This window comes from Galeopterus variegatus, unplaced genomic scaffold (genome assembly GCF_000696425.1).
Source record: "Galeopterus variegatus unplaced genomic scaffold, G_variegatus-3.0.2 Scaffold7761, whole genome shotgun sequence".
Taxonomy (NCBI): Eukaryota; Metazoa; Chordata; class Mammalia; order Dermoptera; family Cynocephalidae; genus Galeopterus; species Galeopterus variegatus.
The window spans coordinates 37,528-50,627 of record NW_007733872.1 but is presented as its reverse complement, the minus strand read 5'-3'; the positions used below and the strand labels follow the sequence as shown (position 1 = coordinate 50,627).

General features: G+C 43.4%; 1 protein-coding gene and 1 long non-coding RNA gene across 3 annotated transcripts in view; one reads left to right on the top strand and one right to left on the bottom strand.

Moving 5' to 3' along the window:
• The first annotated feature begins 9,906 nt into the window (after positions 1 to 9,906).
• LOC103607835 lies at positions 9,907 to 11,384 on the top strand. Its single transcript, XR_551995.1, has 2 exons — positions 9,907 to 10,661; positions 10,852 to 11,384. It is a non-coding gene; the product is annotated as an uncharacterized LOC103607835 (long non-coding RNA).
• Positions 11,385 to 11,931: 547 nt separating this feature from the next.
• LOC103607833 (chromosome unknown open reading frame, human C18orf32) overlaps positions 11,932 to 13,100 on the bottom strand; it is a 6,607-nt gene continuing 5,438 nt past the window's right edge. For both annotated transcript variants that reach the window (XM_008592302.1, XM_008592301.1), the window contains exon 3: positions 11,932 to 12,693. In XM_008592302.1, coding sequence (XP_008590524.1) covers positions 12,628 to 12,693 — 66 coding nt within the window. In that variant the 3' untranslated portion in view covers positions 11,932 to 12,627. The remainder of the gene's footprint in view (positions 12,694 to 13,100) is intronic.

Genomic DNA, 13,100 nt, shown 5'->3' with positions numbered 1-13,100 from the left:
AGAGGGACGGGACATTGGGGCATGACTAAGAAGGAATGAGAGAAAGAGGATGGGATGCCCTAGATGTGACAGGTTAATGTGTTTTATGGGGAAAAATTTGCTTTCCTCCTACCCCGACTATAGGAGAACTACTGGGTGTAGTTGGTCCCTTAAATTCTTTTAAGACCGAAAATGTGGCCCCTGTGTCTAAGAGGAAGGAAATAGGATGACCATCTACAATAATAGTTACCCTGGGTTCGCTTTTTGTGATGGTAATGGTCGGGAAGGACCCAAGGCCCCTTCAATCCTCCTCAGTCAGTCCCACCAAAGGTGTTTGAGATGCCTGGGACAGCTGGGGTTTGGTTGGCCAATCTCCCCTTCGGGTGAGTGGGCAATCGGAGCCCCAATGTCCCCTTTTTTGGCACTTGGGGCATGGAGTGGTGGGTGGTCTGGTTGAGGGGCAGGTCCACGACCAGTGACCTTCTTTCCCACATTTGAAGCATGCCGCATGGGGGGTTTTGGAGGCGGAGGGCCCAGAAAAGCATCCAGGAGACGGTCTGATTATCTGGGCCAACATCTGAAAATTGGCCAGGTCAGCCTTTTGTTTTTGTCGTTCTTTTTCCTCCTCCCTATTGTGAAAAACCTTAAAGGCCACTGATAAGATCTTGGTCTGTGGAGTAGTGGGGCCCTGTTCCAGTTTTTTTAATTTAGTTCTAATGTTGGGGTAGGCTTGAGCCAAAATGTATGTCATGAGGACATGGTATCCCTCCTCTGAGGAGGGATCCAGGTTGGTGTATTGCTGGAGAGCCTGAGTTAGTCGATTGAGGATTTCGGGCTATCTCTTTTGTGTAAGCATTAAAGTCCAGGGAACTTCATTATCATACCTATCAAAGATTTAATCTGGCCTTATCAGGAAATTGGCTGTTATCTTTCTCCTGATCTCTCAGAAGGTCAGAACACAGCCTAAGTGACATGAAACTTAGCAGGGGTGAGTCCATTTTGATTTTTAGTCTGGTCTGTTAGGACCCAGTACAAGAACTTAGACCAAAACAATGGCCTCCTATAAGTTTTATTTAACAGGTCGTTGATTTGTGATTGTTTGGTAAATAAAGTAGATTAATCAGGGCTCCTCACCTTGGGTCCCGTTGGGGGTGGTGCGGCACATTCTTTGTAAATAAATTGTGTGTGAGTGGAATTAGTGCACATGCGCAGTGGCACCACCACCATTTGGCTGGTGTCACAGCCATTTGGCTGGCGTCTGCCTCAGGTGGCCACCGTGTGCAGCCATGCTTTTGAACCTATGGCTCCAAGGACCTTTGGGCCAGTTACCTAGCTCATGGACCTGCATGTGAGGGGTCTGTGACCCAGTCTGTGAACAGGCTTGAGGAGTCTGTGAGCTCCAGACCCAGCCCTAGCTTAACAATTGGCCTAGTAGGTGCAGGATTATGGGCAGGTAAAAGAGCTTTACAACTGGGGACATTGGCAGGATTCTGACATTAGCCTAGCATGACAATTGGCATAGTCTGTGACAGGATTCTGAGCAGGTGCAGGAGCCAAAAGCCCTTGGAAGGAGGAGGAAATGTGGCTACTTTTGAATATGCTCTGCCCTATGGCCACCTTCCTGTTGACCGGGATGTGGTTGCTGCACACTGTACTGCAAGGCAGCATAGACCATCCACTACAATGGAAAACCCCTTGGAAAAGGGAAAAAATGTGGCTATCCTTGAGCATATGGTGACCAATGGCCACTTTTCTGCTGACCGGAACCTGGCTGCAGCTCATAATGCTGCAAACAGAGATTTGCGGCAGAAAGCAGAGTTGTTGGAAGCAAGGATGATTATCCTGGAGGATGATGTGCAGCGACTGGCCACTCCTGCCTCTCACACCAGGGAAGACGACCAACCCAGTGGTGAGTTGGGGGAAACAATGCATTTCCAGGCACACCCTGTTGTGCATGAGAAATTGAAACACGAGCAGCCTATGGGACTGGATGGACAACCAGTGGGCGATCCACAGGTGACCCAGTTCACCACCTATGTCCCGTATACCCAGGTTGAACTGGTTGACTTGGGGAGACAGTTCGGGCAGGAACATGGGAGACTCTGTTTGGTGTTGTGGTTATGGGACCTAGAGGTAGATAGTGTGATGTGCTCTGGTGAGGAGATGGAGAAGCTGGCCTCCATTACCATACACCTGTTCCTGAGGCAGTGGCTACAGAATAGCTGCAGATATGCACAAGGGTGAGGTAATCACTCCCTGATGGACTGGGTGAATCCAGCTGCCCCAACCGTGTGGGCAAATGCTGGAGAACTGCCCAAGATTGTTAGTAAATGGCAAACGTATGCTGAGCTGGTCCAAATAACTTGAGAGCTGGGGATGTGGCAGTCCATGTTTAATGTGAACACTCATGGCCAGACAATGAAAATTTTACAGGCAGCATGAGAGACACAGTGCTGCAAAACACCCTGTCTACGTCCTTTGGGTCACTGATGGCCATACTGGACCCATACATCGGTCGTCCTATACATGAAGTAACGACCATGATAGCGCCTATGTCCCGTATACCCAGGTTGAACTGGTTGACTTGGGGAGACAGTTCGGGCAGGAACATGGGAGACTCTGTTTGGTGTTGTGGTTATGGGACCTAGAGGTAGATAGTGTGATGTGCTCTGGTGAGGAGATGGAGAAGCTGGCCTCCATTACCATACACCTGTTCCTGAGGCAGTGGCTACAGAATAGCTGCAGATATGCACAAGGGTGAGGTAATCACTCCCTGATGGACTGGGTGAATCCAGCTGCCCCAACCGTGTGGGCAAATGCTGGAGAACTGCCCAAGATTGTTAGTAAATGGCAAACGTATGCTGAGCTGGTCCAAATAACTTGAGAGCTGGGGATGTGGCAGTCCATGTTTAATGTGAACACTCATGGCCAGACAATGAAAATTTTACAGGCAGCATGAGAGACATAGTGCTGCAAAACACCCTGTCTACGTCCTTTGGGTCACTGATGGCCATACTGGACCCATACATCGGTCGTCCTATACATGAGGTAACGACCATGATAGCGAGCTTGGGTGAAGTAGAGGATAGCAGACAAGCAAAAGGGATCTGAAAGGTGGCTAGGACCAAACCCCAAGAAATACTCAGAATTTTATCCCAAGGGGACCAAGCAAGACTAGCTGTAAGCAGATGTGGCTTGACTTGCTTGCAGCACGGGTTGACAAAAAGAAAACTGACCGGCCCCCAAATGCAGTCCTGTTTGCCTTGTGGCAGCAACTGTGCCCTGAACAGCATTTCACTAAATGTCTGCAAACAGGTAGCAAGGTATGCTCAGTGGATTTAAGACTTTTTGGTTGCTCCCGAGGAGGCAGATGAACTGTTCCATTTTGATTAGGCAGCAGGCCAAGGTACTCGTCTTTTGGGGGAAGGCAAGGACCAGAGGCCTCATGTTGAATTGGCAATATATTGGTTGAGGACAAATGTGCAGCGTGTTTTGGCATTGGTTGGTACAGGTGCAGAATGTAGCCTTCTATATGGCAATCCAGCTAAGTTTCCAGGGGCCACTGTTTGTATAGATGGCTATGGAGGAAATACGATTGAGGTCAAAGCTGTGTCATTGCCATTGGGCCCAGGACGGTCACAATGTTTCACTACATTGATGATGTGTTACTAGCCTCTGATTCTCTTGCAGATTTAACCCATGCAGCTCCAATGCTGTTAAGTCACCTGGAACAATGTGAAATATACATTTGTCAAAGGACAAGATTACAACAAATTTAGTCAAACATATTAATTGGCTTTATTGTGTGTCGGGCCTTAAAAACTAACACCACCTTAAGTGACATTACAAGCAGCGCCATTATGGGCCCACAAGGGCATATTAATGTGGCAGCGTAAGACGGCACCAGGAGGAAGTAGGGTGGGAGTGTCTGCGGGAACCTTGCCTTAGCCCTTATTGGCCAAATACGCGCTTCTGCGCTTGTGAACACTGCGTGGTTGCAATAGCTAGGCGTTGAGAGAGGATGCATGCTCTTGTAACCTTTAAGCTGATTGGAGGATATAAAAACCTCCCTTCCCTATTTGCCTTTAAAAGCAAGTGCTTGTGTGATAATAAATGGGACTGCTCGACAGAACCCCCCGCCGCGTCTGAGTGTCCTTTAACAGGCTGGTTGGAGCCGGCAGCTGTGCTCACCTCTCTTCGCGGCTCTCTTCCCCCATCTCCTTCCAACTGGGACCGGAGGGAAAGAGGAATCCAGGCAATTCGTTCACCCACCAGAAGGAACACCAAGGGAGAGACTGATAGCAAGGCAAGGGCTGTTCGGGTCAGCCAGCAGCGGACCCGACAATTGTGATTCTAGAATTGGGCCACACATCATTCCCTATAATAAAATAAGTGTTCCAGTGAAAGATTAGCTCATATACAGAAAAGGCTGAAGAAAGCAGAAACAAAGAACAAAAAGCAGATTGGTCATTTCAGTGTTACTTTCTTTGTAAGATGGGGACAGGGAGACAGAACACTAGAAAAATAACTGATTATTTAACATCAGGTTACCTCAGGCTATCCTTTTTGTATAAGGATTAAAGCAAAGGGAACTTTATTATTATTCTGATTGTAGATTTAAACTGGCCTGTTTGGGAAATTGGCTATTTCTTTCTCCTAATTTCTTTGAAGGTCAAACCACAATTTAATTTAGGTTTGGTGACGTGGGACTTAGCAGAAGAGACCCCGTTTTGATTTTTATTCTGGGGAGTAGTGCAGGTACTTAGTCCAGAACAATTGCCTCCTATAAATTTTTATTTAACACATTTAATTGAAAAAAGAAAACCGACAGTGCATATTGCACTGTCTAAAAAAACCAGAAAGTAAAATACAAATACGTATGTATTTGTTTCTGTATGCAGAGAATATCTCTGGAAGATAAAGAAGAAAGGGTAACATCGATTGCCTTTTAGGAGAGGAACTGGGTGCATAGGAACCAGGAAGGGAGGGAGAAATCTTTGTGTGCATTCTTGTGCCTTGTAAATTTTGTACGTAGTGAGTATATCACCTATTCAAAAAATAAGTACAATTAGTTTTGATTTTTATTCTGGGGAGTAGTGCAGGTACTTAGTCCAGAACAATTGCCTCCTATAAATTTTTATTTAACACATTTAATTGAAAAAAGAAAACCGACAGTGCATATTGCACTGTCTAAAAAAACCAGAAAGTAAAATACAAATACGTATGTATTTGTTTCTGTATGCAGAGAATATCTCTGGAAGATAAAGAAGAAAGGGTAACATCGATTGCTTTTTAGGAGAGGAACTGGGTGCATAGGAACCAGGAAGGGAGGGAGAAATCTTTGTGTGCATTCTCGTGCCTTGTAAATTTTGTACGTAGTGAGTATATCACCTATTCAAAAAATAAGTACAATTGAAATACTTTTAATGTTGCAGACCAAACAAACGAAATAGATAGGGTGTGGTTTAAATTTAAAAGATCATAGAAGGTATTAGATTACTGTGAACTTTAGTAGGGCAGGCAGCTAAAAGAGTTTACTTGCACTCTGGAAAGTTCAGTTTAGATGCGGTGTAGTAAAAGGGAAAGAGCAGGGGCTATTTATTCATTTGTTAGTTTTTTATACCTTTCTTCCTAAAAGTACTTTAAATGACTTGCAAATAAATATACATGAAATACACAAAACTGCAACATTAAAAACAGGAGTAAAAAGAGAATGAGGTCAAAAAGTGGAACCAAATGGGTAGACCAGGTGTCCTTCAAAGCCTCGTAGGCTGAGCTTTTTTATAATTACTGGTTTGCTGCAAGGTCTGTGGTGAAGCTTTTCTTTGTTGCAACAAGTTTTTTTTTTTTTTTTTTTTTGGTCTTTTTGTGAGATCGGCTGCATTGCGCTCAGCCAGTGAGTGCACTGGCCATCCCTACATAGGATCCGAACCCGCGGCGGGAGCGCTGCTGCGATCCCAGCGCCGCACTCTCCCGAGTGCGCCACGGGCTCGGCCCGTTGCAACAAGTTAAATACAGACTTCATGTGTCTATGGAGCTGAAGGGGAGCTGACTCTCTTTTTAGAAGTTAAAAGGCCAGGGCCGGCCTGTGGCTCACTCGGGAGAGTGCGGTGCTGATAACACCAAGGCCCCGGGTTCGGATCCCACATAGGGATGGCCGGTTCGCTCACTGGCTGAGCGTGGTGCTGACAACACCAAGTTGAGGGTTAAGATCCCCTTACCGGTCATCTTTTTTTTAAAAAAAAAAAAAAAAAGAAGTTAAAAGGCCAAAAAAGACCTGTACCTAACAGAAGGACATTCCAGAAGCAGCACCAAGCCTGCCCCCAGATTATTGTGTTGAGTCTGTTCCAAGAACAGTGCTCAGGTTTCCACTTCCCTGAGAAAGAAGAGCAGACTTTGGAGTCAGACAGATCTAGGGTTGAATTCTTGTTCCATAATTTATAAGCTGAATGATTTGGGAGAAGCTGCTTACCCTCCATGAGCCTCAGTATTCTCCTCATAAAAGTGCCATGAGAATAAAATTAAGTAAGGCACAGAGCATGCCTTTTTCAATGTTAGTCCACCTGCATAATCCAGATGGTAGTCAATTTACGTGTCTTAGTTGTCAGCTCCTGGGCACTCCTCCACAGAGGGATGTAGATCAATCACAACCTGTCCTGGCACAGGCAATCAGGATGGAAGAGGTCTGGAAGTCATGCCTGATGTGGCAGGGCTGAGGGAACAGAGTATGAACAACTAGACTATGTGGAGACTTATGAGAAATATAACTGTTCTCAGGCGGCTCAATCAGGCTTACTTTCTGTTTTGCCAATGAACAAAATTAGGATCAAAGTTTCGAAGTTACAGAATGCAGGTTTCAGCTCCATATAAGAACTTTCTTGGCTGGCCGGTTAGCTCAGTTGGTTAGAATGCAGCCTTGTAACATCAAGGTCAAGGGTTTGTATCCCTGTACTGGCCAGCCACCAAAAGAAAACAAAAACAAAAAAACAACATTCTGACACAGTATCAATAAAAATAGTTAACAATTCACATTATGCGTTATTTTCTTTCTTTCTTTCTTTCTTTTTTTTAAAAGATGACCGGTAAGGGGGTCTCAACCCTTGGCTTGGTGTTGTCAACACCACGCTCAGCTAGTGAGCCAACCGGCCATTCCTATATAGGATCCGAACCCGTGGCCTTTGTGTTATCAGCACCACACTCTCCTGAGTGAGCCACGGGCTGGCCCATGCGTTATTTTCTACAAGCTGTGCACTATCTTGTTTAAATCTCCAAACAACCCTATGAGAAAGGGTTGCTGTAAAAAGTTAATGATTTGGAAAACACTTCACCATAGCTGATTAAGTGGAATTAAGCTTACCAGTAGGGAAATGGTCTATCTGAAAGAGAAGTGAGATACCAATCACTACACATGCTCAAGCAGAGGCTGGCTGAACAGGTAGGCAAATAAAGTTACAGCAGTGTGGGGAAGGTTAGCAATTTATCAAGTCACTTCATTTTGCTTTATTGGTGGCTGGCCAGTATGGGGATCTAAACTCTTGACCTTGGTGTTATCAACACTGAAGTCCCTTCATTTTATTTATTTATTTTTTCACAGGTGGCCAGTATGGGGATTTGAACCCGTGACCTTAGTGTTAGAAGGCTGAGCTCTATAACCAACTGGGCTAACTGGCCATCCCCTCCTATCATTTTAAAGATGAGGAACTGAGTCCTAGGGGTTCATTTTAAAGATGAGGAACTGAGTCCTAGATGAGAGGGTTCGGACAAGGGCACACAGTCATTAAGTTGTCTAAATGACTGAATAGGCTCCCGAAATAGTCCTCTAAGTTATCATGTGATGCTATGATAATGAATTCCCTGTAAGCCAGCTGTTAGCCAGTCAGATACTGCTGCAGATAGTGTGAGTTCCTGGGTGTTGCCTACCTGACAGGATAAGAGCCTACACAACTAGTTCTCTAGTCCCTCTTGCCTTCAGGAGAGCCCTGCTGTACTCTACAGAGCCCCCACTCATTCTTCCTCTTTCTGAGCCCTGAGGCTATGCCTGGAGAGAAAGTCTGGGACAGCCAGACCACTGGGGTTCCTGACTGCTTTCCTCCTGAAGGAAGCTGCCCACTGCAGCCCTGCCAGAGGAACCTATCGAGGAGATACAGTACAGCAATCACTTTTTCCTTCTTGCTGGGACAAGTTAGGAAGAGTCACAAACTAATAAGTTAACAATGTGTCAAAAACACCCATCCCAGGCACTGTTTTATCATTTTTTTTTTTTTTTTTAAAGATGACCGGTAAGGGGATCTCAACCCTTGGCTTGGTGTTGTCAGCACCACGCTCAGCTAGTGAGCAAACCGGCCATCCCTATATAGGATCCGAACCCGTGGCCTTGGTGTTATCAGCACCGCACTCTACCGAGTGAGCCACGGGCCGGCCTCCAGGCACTGTTTTAAAAGTTTCAGACACATTAACTCACTTAGTGGTTAATGGGCATTAGGACCCTTTAGAATGGGTATGTTATGGTTCGTCATTTTTTTTTTAAAAGATGACCGGTAAGGGGATCTTAACCCTCGACTTGGTGTTGTCAGCACCACGCTCAGCCAGTGAGCAAACCAGCCATCCCTATATGGGATCCGAACCCAGGGTCTTGGTGTTATCAGCACCACACTCTCCCGAGTGAGCCACGGGCTGGCCCGTATGCTATGGTTTGAATGTATGTGTCCTTCTAAAACTCAGATGTTGGTACTTAACCCCCAGGGTGATGCATTAATAGGTGGGGCCTTTTGGGAGGTGATTGAGTCATGAGGTCTCCACCCTCATAAATAGGATTAGTACCCTTATAAAAGGACTCTAGGGAACTAGAGAGGCCCTTTTCGCCTTTCCATCCTTCTACAATGTGAGGACGCAGCAAGAAGGCCCTGATTGGATATTAAATCTGCCGGTGCCTTGATCTTGGACTTCCCTGCCTCCAGAACTGTAAGAAATAAATTTCTGTTCTTTATAAATTACCCAGTCTGTGGTATTTTGTTATAGCAACACAAAAGGACTAAGACAAGGTACTTATATATCACCTCCATTTTATAGCCCCAAGAAATTAAATACACTTCCCAGCTTTGCAAAGCTAGCAGGCAGTGATTCAAACCCAGGTAGTCTGACTGCAGAACCCACACTCTTACACAATGGAAAAGGACATCTCAGATCTCTTTTTGCCAACAATGCCAGTGTATGAAGACTCCCTCTTGACCTTCAGAGTTAGTCTTTCCAGCTAAAATGGGCTGTTACATCTGACTGTATAACCTGGGTATATTGGTTTGCTAGCTGTCATAGCAAAGTATCACACACTGGGTGGCTTAAATAACAGACATTGTATCATTGGTCTGGAAGCCAGAAGTCCAAAATCCAGGCATTGGCAGTGTTGGTGCCTTCCGAGGCTGTGAGGCAGAATCTGTTCCATGCCTCCCCCCTAGCTTCTGGAGGTTTGCTGGCAATCTTTGGCATTCCTTGGCTTGTAGAAGGATCACCCTGATTTGTCTTCATCTTCACATGACCTTCTTCTTGTGTATGTCTGTATCCAAACAGACAAAAAAGCCATTTTGGAAACTGGCTGTTTAGCTCAGTTGGTTATAGCAGTCTTGTAACCCCAAGGTCAAGGGTTTGGTTCCCTGTGCCAGCCAACCACAAAACAAACAAAAAAAACCACACACACAAATTTCCCCTTTTTTATAAAAGACACCAGTTATATTGGATTAGGGCCTACACTAGTAAACTTATTTTAACCTAATTCCTTCTGCAATGACCCTATTTTCAAATAAGGTCACATTCTGAGGTACTGGGGGGTTAGGACTCGAATATATATGAATTTTGAAGGGTCACATTCAACCTGTAACATTGGGTACGAACAACATTGGGTATGAATATTTACAGCAAGTCTAGGGAAGACTTGAAGAAATGTAATTGACTTCAGAGGCCAAGATCAGGTTTATTTATTGGCACCCTTGAACCAAAGTAGGCAAATACTGTTTTCATTCACACTAGATAAAGTCTTATAGAAGATGGTAATAATACAGTAATGACACTGCTGGTCTCATTACGCAAGGTGAACCTCCCAGACGCCAGAAGCATGAGTCTAGGAGACTTATGACCTAATCTGTCCTATCCTGTCATTTTGTGGAGAACGGGGTTGGAGATGTCTACAGAAAGAAGCACAGAACAGCAGTGACCCAAACCTCCACGCCCTCCACTAGGTCACCTAGTGACGTAGCTCTTTAGTTCACTGAAACTGCCCTTTCAAGAGCTATCAAAGTGTCAGAAGAGATTCAAGTAATTTGTTGATTTAGCATTTGGTAATTTGTAATTGTACTGCATTTTTTTTAGTTCCAAAACATTTAGCAAACGTACCCTCCAAGGCACTGTGGAAGGTGGGACATAAAGACAGTTCCTGTCTGCAAGGAGATAAACATCCTGTGAAAGACACAGCAGGTAGCCAGCTAACTGAAGTGAAAGGTCACCTGGATGAGAAGTGTTGTAAGCAGCTTGCAGAGCACAGGGGCAGGAGAGACTGAAGGAAAAAGGGAAGGCTTTGCAGAAGTGTGGTACTTAAATGGGGCCAGTCCACCACAGGTTATGCTGCCTCCTACAGGTGGAAATGAACCCCAAATAATAGCACACAGCCCTTCTCTATCAAAGACCATCAGAACATACAACTTCGGGCCGGCCCGTGGCTCACTCGGGAGAGTGCGGTGCTGATAACACCAAGGCCCCGGGTTCGGATCCCACATAGGAATGGCCGGTTCGCTCACTGGCTGAGCGTGGTGCTGACAACACCAAGTCAAGGGTTAAGATCCCCTTACCGGTCATTTAAAAAAAAAAAAAAAAAAAAAAAAGAACATACAACTTCTTTAAAAAGTGCTTAATGAGAGATTCACAAAGGATAGCTTTCCCTTTGACACATCTGGCACAGTCATGATGGAAATGCTGATTGATGAACTAGCAAAACTTACAAAAGTACATAGGGAGGATGTGTGGGAGAAGGAGGAGTGTAAGCTACATCTCAACCATGATTGGAAGTCAATAATGTGTAAAGTTGATATGTCAAAAAACAGCAGTACATATGTATTATTTAGAAATATGGAGGTAAATACCAAAAGCAACAGCTTAATGAGTAAAGCCTTTGGGGACTAAGGCAGTGGGGACATCGTAAATCTTGCGTTATTATTTGATTTAAAAAAATGATTTAATAAAAACAAATTAACTTTCAGAAAGTTGCAAGAAGGCTACACAAAAAACTAATGGGGGTTACATCTGTGGAGCTGGAATAAGGGAATGAGAGTAGAGAAAGAACGTTAACTTTTTATTTAACATGCTCTTATATTGTTTCACTATAAACATCTGCTATTTTTATAATATAGTTTTTATACCTTAAAAACCAAACTAATCAACTGATTTTGGATGCCAATGGGAATTTATCTTATCCCTCAGGTGGGCTGGGGCAGAGAAGTTGAGACCTACTAATTTATATCATTATATCAAATGAAGTCCAGGGTGGATTAACGACTTGACCAGGTATATAGCTTAACAGAGCCTTAGTTAGGACCCAGGGCTTCATTGTGGACCCAAGGGCAAGAGTCCCTTCTGATCTTTTCCTGCTTCATACGGAATAAATAAATATGATGCAAAGTTATTTCTCATCATCTTTGAATATTTACAGATCCATACACGGTAGAGAAGCCTAAGATGAAAGACCAAATAGAGGCCCAGGTCCTCAGCCTTATGAGTGACTCATGACCAGCAAGCAACAGTTAAGTCATTGTTGTTGAAAACCACTAAATTTGGGAGTGTCTTATTATACAACAATAGGTAACTGTTATCCCACCACTACCCAGATCCTGTCACACTATTGAAAGTCTGCTTTCTGTGTGGTTAAAAATTTCCCTTTTAAATATTTAAATAAACTTTAAAAGAAAAAAGAACAAGTTAAACTGAATGTTTAATACATTTGTAGGAATAGAAGGAATGCAGCAAGGATTAGAATTTTATAGTACACATTAGACATTTATGTAAAAGATGTTTCATTTTCAAAGAAATTTCTCCTATTTCCCTGTCTTTTCAATCTTCCTCAAAGCAATAAATAAATAAATAATAATTACTACTCCTCTCATGAGTAAGTTGCTCCACTGTGTTGGACAGTCATTACATCTTTATGTTTCACATCATTATCATCTCCCAAAACTCTACCCTTCAGAGCACCTTTATACAACAGTCTCACAGTAAAACTGTATTCCACTCAGAATAGAAGTGCCTTAAGAAATTAGAGCAAAGAGCACTCAAATTCATGTGAATGAATGCTAGAGGCACAAAGATTTTTAAGTACAGATTTAGTAACAGAGTGTCCACTGGTACAAACCTATTTATTCATATTATTAAAACTGCAACAATAGAAATAAAAGCTACATTAGTGAAAAAGGAACTCAGGAATGAGGTCGTTGAATATAACTAAACACATTTTAAATATAAATACCATGTATTTCCTAATTAATAACAAGTAAATATCTGAACTATCTATCCTGAATTGTGGTCTCGAGAAAAAGGTCAGAGACAACCACAAAGGTGCTTCATATTACCAGGTCCATTTTTAAAACAATGAGATCCTTTGCGAGAATCGCTTCAGTCTTTCTTTTTATCAGAGATTTCTGCTGGCCCTTTTGTTGGTAATCCATTTATGTCCGTACCCTAAAATGAAAAAACATGTTGGGAATTATTACAAGAAGATACTCATTATAAGAGGAATTCACTTTAGTAACAGGCAACAAACTTTAGAATGAAAAAACTTTGCTTCCAGAAATGTGCAGGATGACTAAATTAGTGCAGTTGAACATAGTCAGAGTTGAGCCTAACAGATACCAATGCTACAGACAACAGAGTTGTCTAAATATTCATTTAAAAAAAAAAAACCTAGGGGACTGACGGGTTAGCTCAGTTGGTTAGAACGCAGCTTTGTAACACCACGGTCAGGTTCAGATCCCCATACCAGCTGCCACCAAAGAAAAAAGGAAACTAAAAACAAAACAAGAAAGATAAAAAAAAAAAAAAAAAACCTACATCTTGTTTTAAATCTCTTACCAAAGTTATCAATCAGT